Raw genomic sequence first — 19,300 nt, 5'->3', positions numbered from 1 at the left:
AGCCAAGGATGTATTATAATAGACGCTTGGTAAATAAAATGTTTTATTATCAGAACACCTTTCTTCCTATCCCTTATTTTTTAAGGAATTAAGTATTAGCAAAAATTTGAGTTTGGGATGTGCTTTCAAGAGCCTCTTCAAATTTTAGAACTAATTTTAGAACTAAAGGTTTTCTAGTACTTGAAACATTATTTCCCCAGAACAAGTTTTCTTGTCAGTCCAAACTCCATCTGAAAATCTTGGCTGCCTTCTCTTAATTTTTTCAAATTCTGCTTTCACCTTTTTCTGCCTTAAGATTAATAACCTATTTTATGTTTTCTACCATATTTTAAGTCACTCTTTTATATTTGTTTACAATTTTCTCCCTTTATCTGACATCTTAGAAAAATTCCCAGGGCTTTTTCTTAATGTTTTTTTTCTTCAGATATAATTTATATATTACAAAATTCACCAATTTTAATGAGACGTTTTGATGAGTCTTGACAAATGTGTACCTCATAAACAGAACAATTCAGCCTCTACTTTTAACATCTTCTTAGTGAAAATTACTGAATTTCTGGACATGTTTATAAATGACAAATTTGTAAGTTAAAAAAACACATAGTTTTATTGGGTATGGAAGAGAAACGAGGAATACATTTAAGAATAGTTATTAAGAAAGGCAAGAGAATTCTGAAGAATCTATTAGATTACTGTCTTCCTTTTGTCCTCTAAATAAGATAAAATGTTTGCAGAATATTAAGAACTTGCCAAGAACAAATTTGATTTCAGAATAGTTAGTGCTCTGCTTGCAACTGCTGATGAGAATTAAGGCACTAATTCACTTTCTTAGTCTTGGTCTTCTGGTTTCCTTTTAATGTTAATATGTTCAGAACCAGGGTATGGTTGAAGAAGGGCAAGACGGATACAAAAGAGAGCAGAGGGTGGTAGTAGGACCAGTGGGCACATAAAGCGCCAAAATCCTCCTAATTTCCTCTTTCAATAATGTAATTACATGGAAATAGTGCCCTGTAATGTAGAGCAAATTAAGTGTTTAAAGCACAATGTGAAAGTGTAACTATTAGAAAATCGTTTGAAATAGAAACCTAACATGCCGTAGTCGTTATGGTTTGTGACGTGTGTGCAATGATATAATACTTCTCAATGCTTGTTTAATGTAAAAAGGAGGATTTGCAGATATGGGAGAAGGGAAAAAACACACACCCCTGAAAATGCAATGCCAAAATTGACCGAAAGGGCAGGTTGGTGGAGACAAGCCCTCTCTTTCTTTGGTGCCCCTGTGTTATTCCATGGGTCTCTCCTTGCACCTTTCTCTCCACTCCACTTTGTATTTGTTTACAACTTTCTCCCTTTATCTGACATCTTAGAAAACTTTCCAGGGCTTTTTCTTGATGTTTTTTTCTTCAGATATAATTTGAAGAAAATTATATCTCCCCACCTCAGTCCCCTCTCCCCCGTCTCTTGACATGTGTTCCCATAGCTCCTCCTCCTTCTTTTGCCCTTTATTTCTGGGCATTTCCCAAAGTTTTTTTCTCCATCCTTTCCGTTTTCTCTCTGTGCATAGTTTCTCCTTTGGTGGTCATATTTGTTCCAATGTTTAAAGGACTGTCACTTCCCTTATTGAAATAAAAACCCAAGATCTACCATCTTAAAATTTTTCTTAAGTATACAATATAGTATTGTTAACTATTGTCTGGTATACTTTGCAAGTTAGCGTTGCTTCAACTCTCAATTTCTGCCAATACCCTTTCTCATCTCTTTTCCTGCTTCTATTAAAGGCACTACTATTTGCAATTATTCAGACCTAAAGGACTGAAGTAATTTTTTCTGTCTCTCTCTTCCTGCCAGTGAGTGAGCAGTCCCAAAGTCCACATCATCTTTTGCAAAGTCTTTGCAGTTCATCCCATTCCTCCCATCCCCAACGCCCTGCCTACAGACACTTGAATGCAGGTCTCTTTGCAGAGAGACTGTTGCCAGAGTGTCCTGACTGAGCCACACAAGTCTACCAAGTCCTGGATCTAACCCTCTGCTACACCAACTGGGAAACCGGGCTTTGGGCGCCTGCAGAGAATGGGTTGTGTGTTGCTGTTAGGTCTACTTTAGAAGATGAAAGTAAAAGTGAAAGTCACTCAGTGGTGTCCGACTCCTTGCAACCCCATGGTCTATACAGTCCATGGAATTCTCCAGGCCAGAATACTGGAGTGGGTAGCCTTTCCCTTCTCCAGGGGATCCTCCCAACCCAGGGATTGAACCCAGGTCTCTTGCATCGCAGGCAGATTCTTGATCAGCTGAGCCACAAGGGAAGCCCTTAAAAGATGAGAATGGCTCAAAATGTGAAAGAAGAGGGAAGGAGAGAAAGTTTAATGGGCCTAGAAAAAGAGAAATAGTCACAGGTAAGAGGACCTGAAAAAATGTGGTTTTATGGAGCCAAGATCTAAGGTTATGCCCTTGGCTCACAGAATTGTCTACTGAGCAGAAAACGCTATGCTTTTCTCTGGTTGAAACATCACTGCCCCAGGTTTTACTATCAAAGTCAAGATAATGACATAAAAATACTTACAGATTAAACACAAAAAGCATTGAACAGACTTCCCATGTGGAGGAAACAGTGTACTCTCTAGTTCTTATGTTTGTTTTTGTGTTTTATTACATCCACGGGTTGAGTCTGTGTGTCGGTCACTTTACTACCTCAGTCTTTAGAACATCCTGTGAGGGAGGCATTAGTATCCATTTCACCTTCCTTTACAGCCTAGAAAACACAGGGTCAAGTGTTTCAGTTGAGCCAGGATTCAGATACAGTTGTTTCTGACCTCAAAGCCTATGTTTTAGCCATTCCAGCTCTCTGCCTCTAACAGCACAGAAGCGTAAGATTCTTCAACAACTATCTTCAGAAATTTCAACACTTTAAGCCTTAAATTTGAGAATAGCAATATTTTAAAGGAATTTGTCTCTAACAGTCTAGTTAGGTCAAGGGATTTGAAAATATCCCCTGAAGTCTCTCATTCTACAGTAAGGTGACATTTCAGTTGTTTTGACGCCAAGTAAAAAGATAAGATAATCAATAAAATGCCCTTTTACACGTGTAAGAACCACAATTAGTGATGCCATTACAGTATTACTCATTCAACTCATGGATTTGAAAATAATATTTTTGTCCTATTTTATAAATAAAGCCATAATGAGTATGGAAGTTACCCATTTCAGTTAATAGATGTTTAGATACCACGGTATATTTTACAGAAATGAATTCTATGAAAAAAACTTAATGACATCAGCTGAGCTATTTCTGTAGTAACTATCTGACACTGGGTTTGATTATAGTTACTCTGTGTACGTTCAATCATTTCTTGCACAGTCCAATATGACACTATTAACTTCTGTTAGCTGTTATCAGCTGTCAGATTAGCTGTTATCCAAGTAAATCTAATCTAATCCAAGTTCATCTAATTATGAAATAAATCTTTCATAATAAATAAAGTTCAAAATATATTGAAAGAAAAAAATGTACTTACAACAAATACATCAGTGGTTGTTTATAACTTGCTTCTCATATAAGCATAAATTACTAAATGCATTCTTAGACTACATATGGTAAATATTATATTAACTTTGTTTTATGGATAATTGAAAAGAACTGTTAAAAATTGGTGTAAGCTAACTGATAACCATAAGTACTGTAAATATACTTTGGTCTACTTATATTTCTACTTTTTAAAGCTATACATTAACATTAAAATCTATACATTAAACCATAACCCTGGAGAAGGAAGTGGCAACCCACTCCAGTATTCTTGCCTGCGAAATCCCATGGACAGAGGAGCCAGGCGTGCTACAGTACTGTAGTCTATGGGGTTGCAAAGAGTCAGACACGATTTAGCAACTAAACACCACCACCACCATAGAGAAAATGCATTTCATGCATATACGACAGTAATTCCTGTGACTGCCACATCTTTTTGGATTGATAGGAATTTGTGTTTCCTCCCTACCTAGCTCTCAATCTAAAAGGAAATGTTTAAATCTGAAAACAGAGACAAGATGCTGTGCCAGCCCTGCCGTTAACTAAAGTCAGTTATGTAGCTCAGCTCTCTATCAGAAAGCTCGTCTTGCCCTGTTCCTGTCCGGTGATAGTTGCATACAATACAAGGAAACCCAAAGCACCTTCTTTTCTGAGCCTTCCCTCTCAGTTAAAGTAAATTTCTCTTTTGAAGCCTTACGATGCAAGGTGAAGAGCAAGTATCCTGGGCTGTACCGCCTGAGACCCAGACCCGTTCCCTTCTGACTGACTGGGCTGGTCCCGTCTCATCTTCCTTGGGGTGACAGTGGCAGTACCTGCCTCAGAGGCTTGCCATGAGGATAAATAAAGACTAGTGCCTAGAACACAGAAAATTCTACATAAATAGTCATTATTATTGCAAAACCTAAATTTTACTCCATCCTTATATTATAGAGGTATAGCATATATGTAGAAAAGTACTCATCAGGGTTCAACTTACTAAAATTTCAGAAGCTGAATAATTCTGTGTAAAAGGCACACAGATTATGGAACAGAACCTAGTGAAAAGCCCTCTCCAGGCACCCTTCTAGTTGCTACCCCTCACTATGGGTAAGTTTATGGCTATATGTTAAACCTTCATATTTCAGTAATTGACAGGGGAATTATTACAATAACATTTATTTTTGGTTCATATCTAAGACAATCTTATTGCTGATTAATCTTTTAATGGGCTTCCCAGGTGGTGCTAGTGGTCAAGAACCTGCCTGCCAGTGCAGAAGACCTAAGAGACGTGGGTTGGATCCCTGGGTTGGGAAGATCCCCTGGAGGAGGGCATGGTGACGCACTCCAGTATTCTTGCCTGGAGAATCCCATGGACAGAGGAGCCAGGTGGGCTACAGTCCACAGGGTCACAAAGCGTTGGACATGACTGAAGAGACTTAGCATGAACACAATCTTCTAATATGTATAAAAACATATCATAAACAAAATATCATGGAATAAAATAGGATATTTTAATATATTTTGTTTTCTAGGTTGAAAAAACTCCTTGAACAGGAAAAAGCTTACCAAGCCCGCAAAGAAAAGGAAAACACTAAGCGGCTCAACAAACTGAGAGATGAGCTTGTGAAACTCAAGTCCTTTGCACTCATGCTTGTGGATGAAAGGCAGATGCATATCGAGCAACTTGGCCTGCAGAGCCAGAAAGTACAGGACCTGACTCAGAAGCTGAGGGAAGAGGAAGAAAAGCTCAAAGCCATCACTTCCAAGTCCAAAGAAGACAGGCAGAAATTGCTCAAGCTGGAAGTGGACTTCGAACACAAGGCATCAAGGTTTTCCCAGGAGCATGAAGAGATGAATGCTAAGTTGGCCAGTCAGGAATCCCACAACAGACAACTCAGACTCAAGCTGGTTGGCCTGACTCAGAGAATCGAGGAGTTGGAAGAGACCAACAAAAACCTTCAGAAGGCAGAAGAAGAGCTTCAGGAACTAAGAGATAAGATTGCCAAAGGGGAATGCGGCAACTCCAGCCTCATGGCAGAAGTGGAAAATCTACGGAAGCGCGTGCTTGAGATGGAGGGTAAAGACGAAGAGATCACGAAAACCGAGTCCCAGTGCCGGGAACTGAGGAAGAAACTGCAGGAGGAAGAACACCATAGCCGGGAGCTCAAACTTGAAGTTGAGAAGTTACAGAGGAGAATGTCGGAACTGGAGAAATTGGAAGAAGCGTTTAGCAAGAGTAAATCCGAGTGCACCCAGCTGCACTTGAATCTGGAGAAAGAAAAGAATTTAACCAAGGACCTGCTCAACGAATTGGAGGTGGTCAAGAGTCGGGTTAAAGAACTGGAATGTTCTGAAAGTCGATTGGAAAAGGCTGAATTAAGCCTCAAAGACGATCTTACGAAGTTGAAGTCCTTTACCGTGATGCTGGTGGATGAAAGGAAAAATATGATGGAAAAAATAAAGCAAGAGGAGAAAAAAGTGGATGGACTCAACAAAAATTTTAAGGTGGAGCAAGGAAAGGTTATGGATGTCACAGAAAAACTCATTGAAGAAAGTAAGAAGCTTTTAAAGCTGAAATCTGAAATGGAGGAAAAGGTATACAATTTAACGAAAGAGAGAGATGAGTTAATAGGCAAACTGAAAAGTGAAGAAGAAAAATCCTCTGAATTAAGCTGCAGTGTGGACTTATTAAAGAAGAGACTTGATGGAATAGAGGAAGTGGAGAGAGAAATAACAAGAGGAAGGTCTCGAAAAGGACCTGAGCTCACCTGCCCCGAAGATAACAAAATTAAGGAACTAACACTGGAAATTGAGAGACTGAAGAACCGTCTCCAACAGCTGGAGGTGGTGGAAGGGGACTTGATGAAGACGGAAGATGAGTATGACCAGCTGGAGCAGAAATTTAGAACCGAGCAGGATAAGGCCAATTTCCTCTCTCAGCAACTGGAGGAGATCAAACACCAAGTCGCCAAGAACAAAGCCATAGAGAAAGGTGAGGCCGTGAGCCAAGAAGCTGAGCTGAGACACAGATTTCGGCTGGAAGAAGCCAAAAGTCGTGACTTAAAAGCTGAGGTCCAAGCTCTTAAAGAGAAGATTCACGAACTGATGAACAAAGAAGATCAGCTTTCTCAGCTCCAAGTGGATTACTCTGTCCTTCAGCAGAGGTTTATGGAAGAAGAAAATAAGAACAAAAGCATGGGCCAGGAGGTCCTCCATCTGACCAAAGAGCTGGAGCTGTCCAAGCGGTACAGCCGCGCCCTGCGCCCCAGCGTGAACGGGCGCAGGATGGTGGACGTCCCCGTGACATCCACGGGCGTGCAGACGGATGCCCTAGGCAGCGAGGCGGCGGAGGAGGACACACCGGCCGTGTTCATTCGGAAATCCTTTCAGGAGGAAAACCACATCATGAGCAACCTTCGCCAGGTAGGACTGAAGAAGCCTCTGGAACGTTCGTCGGTTCTCGACAGGTATCCGCCTGCGGCCAACGAGCTCACCATGAGGAAGTCCTGGATCCCGTGGATGAGAAAGAGGGAGAACGGGCCCCCGGCGGCTCCGGAGAAGGGGCCCCGAGCCAGTGCCAGCCCAGGGCACCCGGGAGAGCTGGTCCTCTCGCCCAAGCAGGGCCAGCCGCTGCACATTCGCGTGACCCCGGGCCACGAGAACAGCACCGCCACTCTGGAGATCACCAGCCCCACGGCAGAAGAGTTCTTCTCGAGCACCACCGTCATCCCCACCCTGGGCAACCAGAAGCCGAGGATCACCATCATCCCCTCCCCAAACGTCCTGGCTCAGAAGCAGAAAGGCGCAGACGCTACCCTCGGCCCAGAGCGAGCCGTGTCTCCAGTCACCATCACCACCTTTTCCAGGGAGAAGCCCCCAGAGGGCGGGAGGGGGGCGTTTGCCGACCGGCCCACGTCCCCCATCCAGATCATGACCGTGTCCACGTCGGCGGCCCCGACGGACATCAGTGTCCCTCCCGAATCCCAGGAAATGCCCGTGGGAAGGACGGTCCTCAAGGTCACCCCGGAGAAGCAGCCTGGACCAACCCCAGTCCGCAAATACAACGCCAACGCCAATATCATAACCACGGAAGACAACAAAATCCACATCCACCTAGGCTCTCAGTTTAAGCGAGGCCCGGGGACTTCGGCCGAAGGCGCGAGCCCGGTGATCACTGTCAGACCAGTGAGCGTGACGGCCGAGAAGGAGGTGTCCACTGGCACCGCCCTTCGCTCGCCCAGGAGCCACCTCTCGCCACGCCCTGGTGCGAGCAAAGTGACCAGCACCATCACCATTACCCCGGCCACGACTTCATCAGCCAGAGGAACCCAGTCAGTGGTGAGTAGGGGGTGGGGGGGGCGGGCCTGGTTCAGGCCTCTGCGGGGGTCAGGCGGGGAGGTGAAGACAGAATAACCCAGCGCCCAGAAGGGAACCAAAGCACATGTCTCTCTTCCACTGGAACCCACTACCAGATGTTTCCCAAGAGACTGTCTACACCAAGAAATGAGAACAAAAAGGAACCTCCTATTTTGTTAATTTGAGCTAATTATGAGGGATAATTTCTTTTTTCACTTAAATCATGTTGACTCCGAAACCCTTTTGCAAACATGGCCTCTTACCACCTCAGCCTATGCTAATAATAAGGTTGAGAATTTGATTTTTAATGTTTAAAGTATTTTTAAAAATGGAGGCTGGAAGAAACTGGCCAATGTGCAAAAAAATGAAAGCTATTCCTGGCTTATATTTTTAGAACCTGAGACATTTGATATTCATTTATGTATGGTCATAGTCATACTTTACTTGAAAAGTAAGATTAAAAGATTATGCTATCAAAAAATTTTTGTAAATTAAAAAGAAGTGAATTTATATGTCTAAACACTGTATTTTATTAATAGTACAGTGCAGAGAGCAGGTGCTTGGTAAATATTTAGTTAAAACCAGCTGGAAGGCTAAATGGATTATAGGAAAGCATGTCCAAAGTATAAAGGCCAGACTTAAAAATAAATTCTGTTTTTCAATACACCTCCAGTGATTTTCTTCATTTATTGGGAACAATTGGTAGATGAAATTATAGAAGATCATGTATTATTTAGATATAAGTTTAAGCTAATAGACTAGAAATTGTGATCCCTAATTTCTAAGCAAGTTCTGCAGCAGATATTAGAAAGTCTTAAAAAGACAGGAAGCTTATTATTTAAGTATAGAAACTGTGGCTTATTTGCCTGTATCTTCACTATAATTTACTTTAATTCTCTGTGCACAAGCATAGACCAGAACAGGCTTCAAAGAGTGAAGTACTTATGAACTGCTTTGTTGGTTAGGCTCTTTGTTATTGGCTCCACAGGAGCTAAATATCATTCAGAACTGCTCACCCTTCTCAAATGGTTCAATACTGTTCTTTTATACAACACAGCATCGCTTGGATCTTTTTTATAAAAGTTAGTGGAGGTGTAATTGTTGTGATTTAGAGCAAAGTTTCTGCTAGAACATGTTATTCCCATTTTAAGGGTCAGATTGAAACAGCCCTCCTTTCTGGAATAACATTTTGGATGACTGATTAAAGCTCATATGCAAGTAGGACTTTAAAACAACTAAGATTTCTAAGGCCTAAACGCTGGCCCACATACTTTAGGTAGATCAGCGTCCATAAAATCAAGGTCAACACGAAGTTTGGGATGAATAGTGTGACTAGATCATTTGTGCAATTTTAGCTGCACTCCAGGCACCAGGTTGGGTGCTGACTGTAGAGAGGACTGTTGAAGTTCTTGGCTTAGTGGGAGAGGCAGGATTGGAACCCACCTAGTGGTTCTGTGAGGGTGTGGTGTACAAAGGAACCAGCGGAGAAGTCTTCCCCGGGGGCAGAGCTGTTCACAGATACGGAGAGAGGGCAGCATGTGCACAGGGTTGGCAGTGTGGGGAGATGTCACGTGGGAGACAGTGAGCAGTCCCTTTGGGCAGAGGTCGGACCTGGGGACACTGTGCAGGAGCAGAAGAGAAGGTGCACGCCGGGATCAGATGCTGAAGACGCGTGTGTCTTATTAGGGAACTGACATTTAATCTCAGAGAGGAGGCAAAGGGAGCCACAGACAGGGTAGTGGTTTTTTAAATGACATTATTTCTGATTTAGATATGTTCACAAAACAATTTAAAGGATCAGCTGGAGGCAGCAGCGGCTGAGGGAAGAGAGATGGGTGCAGTTCTCTAGGCTGGAGATGTACGCTTGAACTGTGGGGGTGAAAATGAGGATGTGCATATGTGCATGCTTAGGCATGTCCGACTCTTTGCGACCCTTTGGACTGCAGCCTTCCAGACTCCTCTGTCGATGGGATTTTCCAGGCAAGAATACTGAAGAGGGTGGCCACAGAGATGTACTGAAGACAGAATTGAAGATTTCATGACATTGAGTTCAGAAGGTAGCTTGGAGGTTTCTGGCTTGGCCATAGGGGTGGATAAAACGAGAAACCCGGGGGATTACTGTTTGGGTAAGAAGATAAATAACATTTGGCGCATGTTATCATTGAGATGCCTCAGGGACCCTGGAAATGTCTAGCATGTGGTTCGAAATCTGGATCTGCATTTAAGAAGAGCCCTGTTATGTGAGAGTTTGATGTGAGAGTTGGACCATGAAGAAAGCTGAGCACCAAAGAATTGATGCTTTTGAACTGTGGTGCTGGAGAAGATTCTTGAGAGTCCCTTGGACTGCGAGAAGATTAAACCAGTCAATCCTAAAGGAGATCAGTCCTGAATATTCATTGGAAGGATTGATGCTGAAGCTGAAGCTCCAATACTTTGGCCACCTGATGCGAAGAACTGACTCATTGGAAAAGACACTGATGCTGGGACAGATTGAAGGCAGGAGAAGGGGATGACAGAGAATGAGATGGTTGGATGGCATCACCGACGTGATGGACATAAGTTTGATCAAGCTTTGGGAGTTGGTGATGGACAGGGAAGCCTGGTGTGCTGCAGTCCACGGGGTCACAAAGAGTTGGACATGACTGAGTGACTGAACTGAACTGAACTGATGGCCCGAGGTTCAGGGTCTCAGACACATGTGGCTGACAACTCAGGTAATTTTCAGGGGAGTGTGGAAAATGAGAAGAGGACTGAGGGTGGAGCATGGTGACACCCACGTTTAGAAGGCAGGCAAGCTGGAACTGGGAGCCATTTGGGAATGAAAAGGAGTAAGAGACAAGAGGGCAATGGGGGAGACCCAAGTGAGATATCACAGCAGGAGAGTTTTAGGAACTCCTTCAAGAAGGAATCATCTCTTATGTTGTTGGAAGAGGGTGTTTGCTATGACCTGTGTGTTCTCATGGCAGAACTTTGTTCGCCTTTGCCCTGCTTCATTTGCACTCCAAGGCAAAATTTGCCTGTTCATCCAGGTATCTCTTGACTTCTACTTTTGCATTCCAATCTCCTATGATGAAAAGGACATCTGTTTTTGGTGTTAGTTCTAGAAGGCTTGTAGGTCTTTACAGAACCTGTTAACTTCAGCTTCTTCGGCATTAGTGCTTGAGGCATAGACTTGGATTACCATGGTGTTGAATGGTTAGCTTTGGAAACGAACTGAGATCACTGTGTTGTTTCAAGAAGGAGGGTGTAGGGAGATCCCCTGGTGGTCCAGTGGTTGGGACTCCACGGCTCCGCTGCAGAGGGCACGGGGTCTGATTCATGGTCAGGAAACTGAAATCTAGCATGCCCTGCCGCAAGGCCATAAAAACAAAACGGAGGATGTGGTCAACAGTGACAAAAAAGAGGAGTTGGCCCCAGTAGGAGGCGAAAGGAGAGCTGCTTCATCTAAAGAAAGTGGAGGTGGTTTGGGGACAGGAGGGATGCAAAGGCCCGAGTGTACGCAGGTGGCCTGTAGTTTTTCTGCGAAACAGGAGTGAAGGTTGGGGGCTTGAGAACAGAAAGACACTGGGCATAGGCGTTCAGGGAGAGGGAAAAGGCGAAAGTGGGCTAGACCGCAAGCAACTCCGGCTTTCTAACAACAATCTTCCCGGGGCGGGCTCATTTGTGGGTGGTCCTGTGGTGTGCTTATGTTCAGATGATGGCATTTCCAGGGGGAGACTCACCAACGTGGCCCTTGTGTCTCTATCTTTTCTTCTCTTGCAGTCAGGACAAGACGGGTCAGCCCAGCGGCCTACACCCACCCGCATTCCTATGTCAAAAGGTATGAAAGCAGGAAAGCCAGTAGTGGCAGCCCCAGGAGCAGGAAATCTGACCAAATTCGAGCCTCGAGCTGAGACTCAGTCTATGAAAATAGAGCTGAAGAAATCTGCAGCCAGCAGCGCTACCTCTCCTGGAGGGGGGAAGGGCTGAGGGCAGTGGCGGAGGGGGTAGGTCGAGCAGATGCTACTGCTGCTGTCTGTCCCTGCCCACTCGCTGTGTGTACTAACTGGAGTTTTCAATATCTTGTTCATAAAATAATCAACTAATAGCCATGTGTCTTTCCTATTTTGTGGATTTGTTTTGAGGCTGGGACATAGAACTCACTAGCAAAACTACTGTACGTTACGTGCTTGGCAGAGAATGCTGGGCCTGAGGCAGGGCCTGACCTCTAGAGCCATTTTTGCTTCGAGAAAGTAGACTCATCAGTTGAACCAGTAAGACTGGGGAGGCTCGGGGTGGGGGAGCTGAATCACCACCTCTCCAAAGCTGCTGACTTATTTCCTAATTGTAAATGAAATTAAGTAAGCCTTGTTCCACCATAATTGATTTTTCAGAAGCTCTTTTTTGAAATAGGAAATAGTTTATCAATTGTAATTTGCTTCTATCGGACTCCAAATTTGCTTCATGTGTGGGAAACAAACAAACAAAAAGCAGAAACTATCTCCTAGTTATCACAGGGCCTGGGCCTCTAAAGTTTTGCAAAAACAAAGCCCCGAAGCCAATTTCAGGGAACAATTCGAATGTGAAATAAAATGGAAATAATGTATGGAATTCTGAAAACAGAGTTTTACTTATTTGTGTGTGTCTGTGTGTATTGTAAAGATTTTGGAATTTCAGAACCATTAATGTCAGACTCACACTCTATTCAAGTGTGCAGTTGATTTAAATTGTGGAGTGGTGCTGCCAAGTAGCCCTTTATAACTCAACAGAAGTTGTAATGCATAGAAAATAGCGGTCAGTAAATGTCGACACTTTGTTGCCACAACATAAAATGACATGATGCATAGCTTAATTGAATTGAAACATTTTCACTGGAGTACTTTGCAAGTACGGAACCAGTTCATGAGAGAGTGTGTGTGTGTGTGGGTGTGTGGGTGTGTGTGGTGTGGTGAAGTGTATTATTACTCGTGTTTGTGTTGTTGTTGTTTATTTTAAGCATGTTTTAATATGCATGAAGAGTGAGCGAATGCAAAATGCTGTTGTCAGTGAGATTAACTGCGTTGATGTGGACGTGGTGCATCATAGTCGGGTAACCGCAAATGAGCTCAAGGCTGATAACCCTCAGCTTAGCATCTGAAGTCTCAGGTAGCCAGCACCTTTCCAAGTCTTTGAGCCAACTGGGTCAACTTTACAACAACACAGTAAGTACTTAGTTACAGGTTGCCATTTTCCACTTCTCAATTGTGAGGGTTCCAAAATCATTTGGATAGTCCCTGCTCTGGATATTGGTGTAAAGGTAGATTTTTTTTTTTTTTTTAAGATATATGATTAGTTTTTAGCCCATTGTTTACAAGTGAAAGTCGCTTAGTCGTGTCCGACTCTTTGTGACCTCATAGTTTATACAGTCCATGGAATTCTCTAGGCCAGAACACTGGAGTGGGTAGCCTTTCCCTTCTCCAGGGGATCTTCTCAACCCAGGGATCAGACCCAGGTCTCCAGCAATGTGGGCAGATTCTTTACCAGCTGAGCCACAAGGGAAGCCCTTAAAAAAAAAAAAGTGAAAGTGTTAGTGGCTCAGTCAAGTCTGACTCTTTGTGACCTCATGAACCTGGCAGGCTCCTCTGTCCATGGAATTCTCCAGGCAAGAGTTCTAGAATGGTTAGCCTTCCCTTCTCTAGGGAATCTTCCTGACCCAGGAATTGAACCTGGGTCTCCTGCACTGCAGGCAGATTCTTTACCATCTGAGCCATCAGGGAATCATTGAGCTTCAAGGTAAAGAGACTGTCTTCTGAGTTCTTTCCACACCGGACTTCCTATTCCCTGTAGAACCTGGACTCAAATTGTGGATGAAGGAGGTAGACCCATCTCCGTATACACAGTCACTTAATTAGATCACTGTGACTGACAGCTCAGTTCTCAGCAAACGTATTTTAAAACGTTAAGCAACCACGGTCGACATGCCCTGATAAGGGAATTTCAAGGTAGAAGAAGAGGGAGAATGAGAAAAAAGAAAACATAAACTTTCTGAACATGTTTAAACTAGAGATCTTGCCATTTGAAATATCAACATTCCAATGTTCTTTTGAAAGGGAGAGCCCCTCTTTTGTAGAGTGGACATCATCCCCTTCAAAAACAAAGATGCTCCGCTGTTATTCAAATGCCTCCCTAGCATTGTGTCTTGTTGTTGTACCATAACACGTTGTATCTGAACAAACGGAGGAGTCCAGAGAGTGAAAGTCTGCATTTTTTTATTCTACCTGCCGTTCTTCAGTGCCCTCCTAATCAACTGTCGCTGCTGCTGTTTTGCTCTTTCACCTGCACACGTCACGCTTACAGGGGTTCTGCCCGGAAGCTCATTCCATCCACAGGGAAGGCCCAGAAGACGTTTAACCATGCATGGACAGGATGTTTATACATCTGGGTCTTGGGATACAGCCTGCTAAGAAAATTTGGCGGCACGACACATATTCGCTTTTCAGAAATGATAAAGAGCAACCGCTGTGGCAGTTTTCCTTTTTAATTTTAGCTCCAACTCGACGTTGATGGGCTAGCTTCGTTTTAAACTGCATATTAGAAGTGTACATCCACTGGGGTTGGAGGTGGAGGATTCGGTGCACTCCAACTTTGGCTTCCATGTGTGAATTTAATTTTTTTTTCTTTTTTTTTGAGATGCATGTGCTTTTGTAAGAGTGAATGCGGTGAAAAGGTGAGAGTTTTTTTCCCCCCTCTTTTGGAACAAAGCATTGTGTAGCAGGGATCTCACCAGGGCTACTGTGGACAGATACCATCAGATCTCATCCTGGGAGGGAGAGGGGTACCATTGCCACAGATTACAATGTGGGGACACATGGGGCCCCATTCACAGAGCTACAGAGCAGCCCTGATCTTGTTGTTCTTCAGCCCCTTAAGTCCTGTCTGACTCTTTGCAGTCCCATGGACTGTAGCCCGCTAGGCTCCTCTGTCCATGGGATTTCCCAGGCAGGAATACTGGAGTAGGTTGCCATGCCCTCCTCCAGGGGATCTTCCTGAGCCAGGGGTCAAACCTGCATCTCCTGCAGCTTTTGCACTGGCAGGCAAATTCTTCACCATGGGCCATCAGAGTATGCAGAAACAGCCGACACTCACAAACTATCATTTGTGTATGTCGGCTGTTTCTGCATACTGTGATCATGGCCATGTAGCATGCATACACCAGAAAAATTCCAAGATGAGATGTGGCCCAAAGGATCTTGACAGTTTCTTGAAAATAACCTTCCCATCTGGGTCAATTGCTTAAACAGAGGCATTCAGTTTCTACTGTCATCTTTATGACATTTTCAGTGCGGACATGTTAACATGGGGCAGTTGGAGTGTCTGGAGGTTTCTGTGTATTCATCCAGGGTAGGGCATTACCAGACCTCTTACTTGAATGTCTTTAAGAAAGAAGTGAAGACATAGCTTTGATGTGCAGTGTGGGAAGAGTATAATTTCAGGGGAACAAAAACCTGCCCATGAATGTAAGATGTGCAGAGATCTGAATTTCTCCTTCCTTCATAGATTTGGAAATACTGGGGAGAGAGTGAGGCTTTCCTGACTGGAAAAATCCCACGGATAAGAAGGGCACTTGTATGTGGGAGGCAGGAGGGCAGAGAGAAGAGGGAACAAGACCAGCCCAGGGAGGATTCCCAGGACCCGAGAGTGTATCATTCCCCAACTTTCCCAACCCAGACGATGGTCAGCGTTTCCCTGCTACCACCTCCTTCAGGGTTTCATGATGGGCCATCTCTTCACCCTCTGCTCTTTCAGCTTCCCTTTTCCACCTGTTATGTCCACACAGGACATCAGTGCATCGGCCCCTTCCATCTCAGCACAATTCTTCCTTCAGACGCGTCATCCTCTATGGCGAGTTACTCCTCTGTCTTCCCTGACCCGTGGAGCCATTGACAGGATGCTCAAGCTTGTTTGCCTCTGCTTCCCATTTATTCTTTAATGCATCCTTATTTCTGTTAAAGTAATTCGTATGCATAGTTAAAATATCAGTCAACGCTCAAAGACCATATGGCACCGAGGATCTGTGACCTGGCTCCTGACCGCCCGGCCCTGCCTGCCCCCAGCTGAACTCCCACCCCCAGGCCCCCAGAATGCCTTGCAGAGCAGCCAGCTCACCTTCGCTTGACTTGCTCGACTTGCTTCCTCTCCATGGAAGCTGCCCTTCCTCCGGCATCTCCTTCGGGTGGTTCTGTCTTTCTGTCTCCAAAGTCTCTTTTAAAAGCATCGCCCTCCATGAAGGCGTGGCGGTGGCTGCCAGTGGTTTAGTCACAAGTCTCGTCACAGACAGGCCATTATTTCAGAATCTAAGTCAGGGTTTAAAGCCTGTCCTTTTTTTTTTTTTTAACATTTTTACAGAAAATGTTGTCAACAAAACAAAACCGGGCACTTGACTGTAGAGGAGAAAACCAGCAGCTGAAGGATGGCTAGGAGTTAGAGGAGAGAGAGGCATCCTTGCACCAAAGTCTGCAGTACAAACCTGTGAGAGTGACGGGGAGGATGCCAACACTTCACGCCTGAGGACACGGAGGGAAAGAGTGGGTGAAATTGGGGGAAAATCCAAGTGCTGCCATCCCGGGTGGTGTAAGCCACTTCTGTTTCCCTTCAAAGGCACCGTGGCAGGTGGCTGCTGTTCAGTCGCTAAGTTGTGTCTGACCTTGTGACCCCGTGGACTGCAGCACACTGGGCTCCCCTGTCCGTCACCATCTCCCGGAGCTTGCTCAAACTCCTGTCTATTGAGTCGGTGATGCCGTCCAACCATCTCATCCTCTGTCGTCCCCTTCTCCTCCTGCCTTCAATCTTTCCCAGCATCAGAGTCTTTTCCAAAGAGTCGGCTTTTCTCATCAGGTGGCCAAAGTATTGGAGCTTCAGCTTCAGCATTAGTCCTTTCGATGAATATTCAGGACTAATCTCCTTTAGAATGGACTGGTTGGATCTCCTTGCTGTCCAAGGGACTCTCCAAAGTCTTCTCCAACACCACAGTTCAAAAGCATCATTACCATCGCATATAATGGATTCAAAACAAACAGGAGTCCCAGATTGGGAAGTTCTCACCTCTGAAGCCATCATGTATGTGAAGAACTAAGGGGACCTGAGAGCTTCTTGTGAATTATAAACATACTTGAATGAATTGCAAATGGCTCATCCTTTCTGACTCCTCTAGAGGAGTTCAGGAAAGAAAAGGTTTCAGGTGATTTGTCATGCTCTTTAGTTTCATGCTGGACCTCCAAAAGAGATCAGAGAGGCTGTCCTTTTAAAGGACTGAACACCACCACCACATGCAGGATTTAGATTGCAGATAGTTATTAAGGTGAACAGGGAGCTAAGGTGGATTGCTGAACGGACATAGGACTGACCAGAGATCAGAGGAAGGCAGTGTAACCTTTGGCAAACCACTTCACCTTGGCTTACGGCTTACATTTAGCTATTATCTGTTATGATTCTGACATTCCTGCTTATAGCGATAATATGATATGCTTCACTCTTATTCAGTAAGCAATTTAAAAGATTCTGTCATAATGCTTTTCCTAAAAACTAATAGTTAGGTTGCTTACCCAGCAAAAATAGTTTTGACCTCTTTACTTGTATTAATACTGTGTATGTGTAATGGATAGAATTGCAAAGTCAAGGACTATTTAGAAATGAACCAGACTTTAGAAGTCAACAGGATAACTATCCCTATTATTAAAGATGAAAACAAAATCAAAACAAACAAACCCCAAGGCTCACAGTGTCTGTCTTCTCGATGATGGAACCAGGGTTTCTGTTTCTTCTAGTACCTTATTCATGATTTCATATGATACCACTTCAAATGAGCAAAGTGTATATTCATCTATAGATAAAAATACCCACTCAGTGGGCCAAAATAATATTGCCAAAGGTTTGAGATATTGAGCTATCTACATGGAAACTCTTGGGACTTACCAGGTGGTGCTAGAGGTAAAGAACCTGCCTGCAGTGCAGCAAATACAGGTTCAATTCCTGGGTTGGGAAGATCCCCTGGAGGTGTGCATGGCAACCCACTTCAGTATTCTTGCCTGGCGAATTCCAGGGACAGAGGAGCCCGGTGGGCTGCAGTCCATGGGGTTGCAGAGTTGGACACAACTGAAGTGACTTAGCATAGTCGCACAGCATAGCACATGGTAACTCTGTGTTAAAGTTCTCAAAACAGCACTTCGATAAATATTGGCCTTATCTAAAACTCACAGCTGCCGCTCAATTTTCACATGTAATGTTATATTCCGTGCTATCCTAGGATCAGCTGTAGACTTATGTCAACCTAAGTCGATCTCAGCGTCCAGTATCTAGCACCTGTGTCCAAAAGGTGGAAACTGAGCATGCTTGGCTCAAGCACTTAATATTTTCCAACCATTTACTTTTATTTATAATTAATGTTACCTGTGGGATAACGGGGCTTCCCAGGTGGCTGGGCTTCCCAGATGGTGCTAGTGGTAAAGAACACACCTGCCAAGGCAGGAGACGTACGAGATGCAGTTTCAATCCCTGGATTAGACAGATCCCCTGGAGGAGGGCATGGCAACCCCCTCCAGGATTCTTGCCTGGGAAATCCCATGGACAGAGGAGCCTGGCAGGCTACAGTTCATAGGGCTGTAAAGAGTTGGTCATGACTGAAGTGACTTATCAGGCACGCACGCATGGGATAACTAGTTCCAATTTGTTTGTATCTGGGGAACAGTAATCTGTGTGAGAGAGAACAACTAGCTTGCCTGAAAAAGAAGCCATCAGTCATAACTGTGATGATTAGTTACTCCTGCCACCTAGGAGCAGGGAGGGCACTGGGCGGGGGGGGGGGGGGGGGGGGGAGTGCGAGGACTTGGTCTGATGATGGAGTGGGAAATGTTCTGGAAGGAAGCAAGTAAACTTACGTGGTTGAGAAAGCTCCAGAGACGTTGTGTCATCTGCTTCAAAAGTTTCCTGAAACAAATGACAGAACTGATTAGCGGAAGTGTTTTTAATTAGTTGAGCTGAATCCAGAAGAACTACAAGTCCAAGTCCACAGAGGAAGTTTATTGGACTTCCTATTTAAAACAGATGTTTTATCAGAACTCTGATTAATGTCTGAATGTGATAATAACAAGAGTGAGTACCGAAGCAGTTTATTAAAATAAACCTTAAAAGTAAACAATATCCAGGCACCCCTACTTACAAAAGGGGTACAGAACTAGGACATTTTTGCTGGAGGGCAGGCAGCAAGTTCAAAGCTGGGGTTTGGTAGAAGGAAACCCCAGGAAGAAGGAAGAAAGGAGGAAGAACAGTAGAGCCCTAAGCCAGTGTCTGGCTCTCTAGGCAGATCCCCTGGGAGCAGGGGCCATGGAGCAGGCGAACAGGCCATCCGCCAGCCAAGCTGATGCAGAAACCAACAGAAACTGTTTCCTGTAACTTAGTGGGCGGTTTCCTGTGAGTGAAGCGGCCCTACTT

The 19,300-nt window shown here is 44.3% G+C and overlaps 1 protein-coding gene across 5 annotated transcripts in view; it reads left to right on the top strand.

The window, feature by feature from the left end:
• FILIP1 (filamin A interacting protein 1) overlaps nt 1-19,300 on the top strand; it is a 249,339-nt gene that overhangs the window by 222,457 nt on the left and 7,582 nt on the right. For 3 of the 5 annotated variants that reach the window (XM_069598024.1, XM_069598021.1, XM_069598023.1), the window contains exons 5-6: nt 5,032-7,837; nt 11,618-12,445. In XM_069598024.1, coding sequence (XP_069454125.1) covers nt 5,032-7,837; nt 11,618-11,824 — 3,013 coding nt within the window. In that variant the 3' untranslated portion in view covers nt 11,825-12,445. Of the gene's footprint in view, nt 1-5,031; nt 7,838-11,617; nt 12,446-19,300 lie in introns of those variants that run through there. The other 2 variants (XM_069598025.1, XM_069598022.1) reach the window with 2 other exon arrangements.

The sequence above is a fragment of the Ovis canadensis genome, chromosome 8 (assembly GCF_042477335.2).
Source record: "Ovis canadensis isolate MfBH-ARS-UI-01 breed Bighorn chromosome 8, ARS-UI_OviCan_v2, whole genome shotgun sequence".
In the NCBI taxonomy this organism is placed as follows: Eukaryota; Metazoa; Chordata; class Mammalia; order Artiodactyla; family Bovidae; genus Ovis; species Ovis canadensis.
This window is presented reverse-complemented; position numbering and strand designations above follow the sequence as displayed.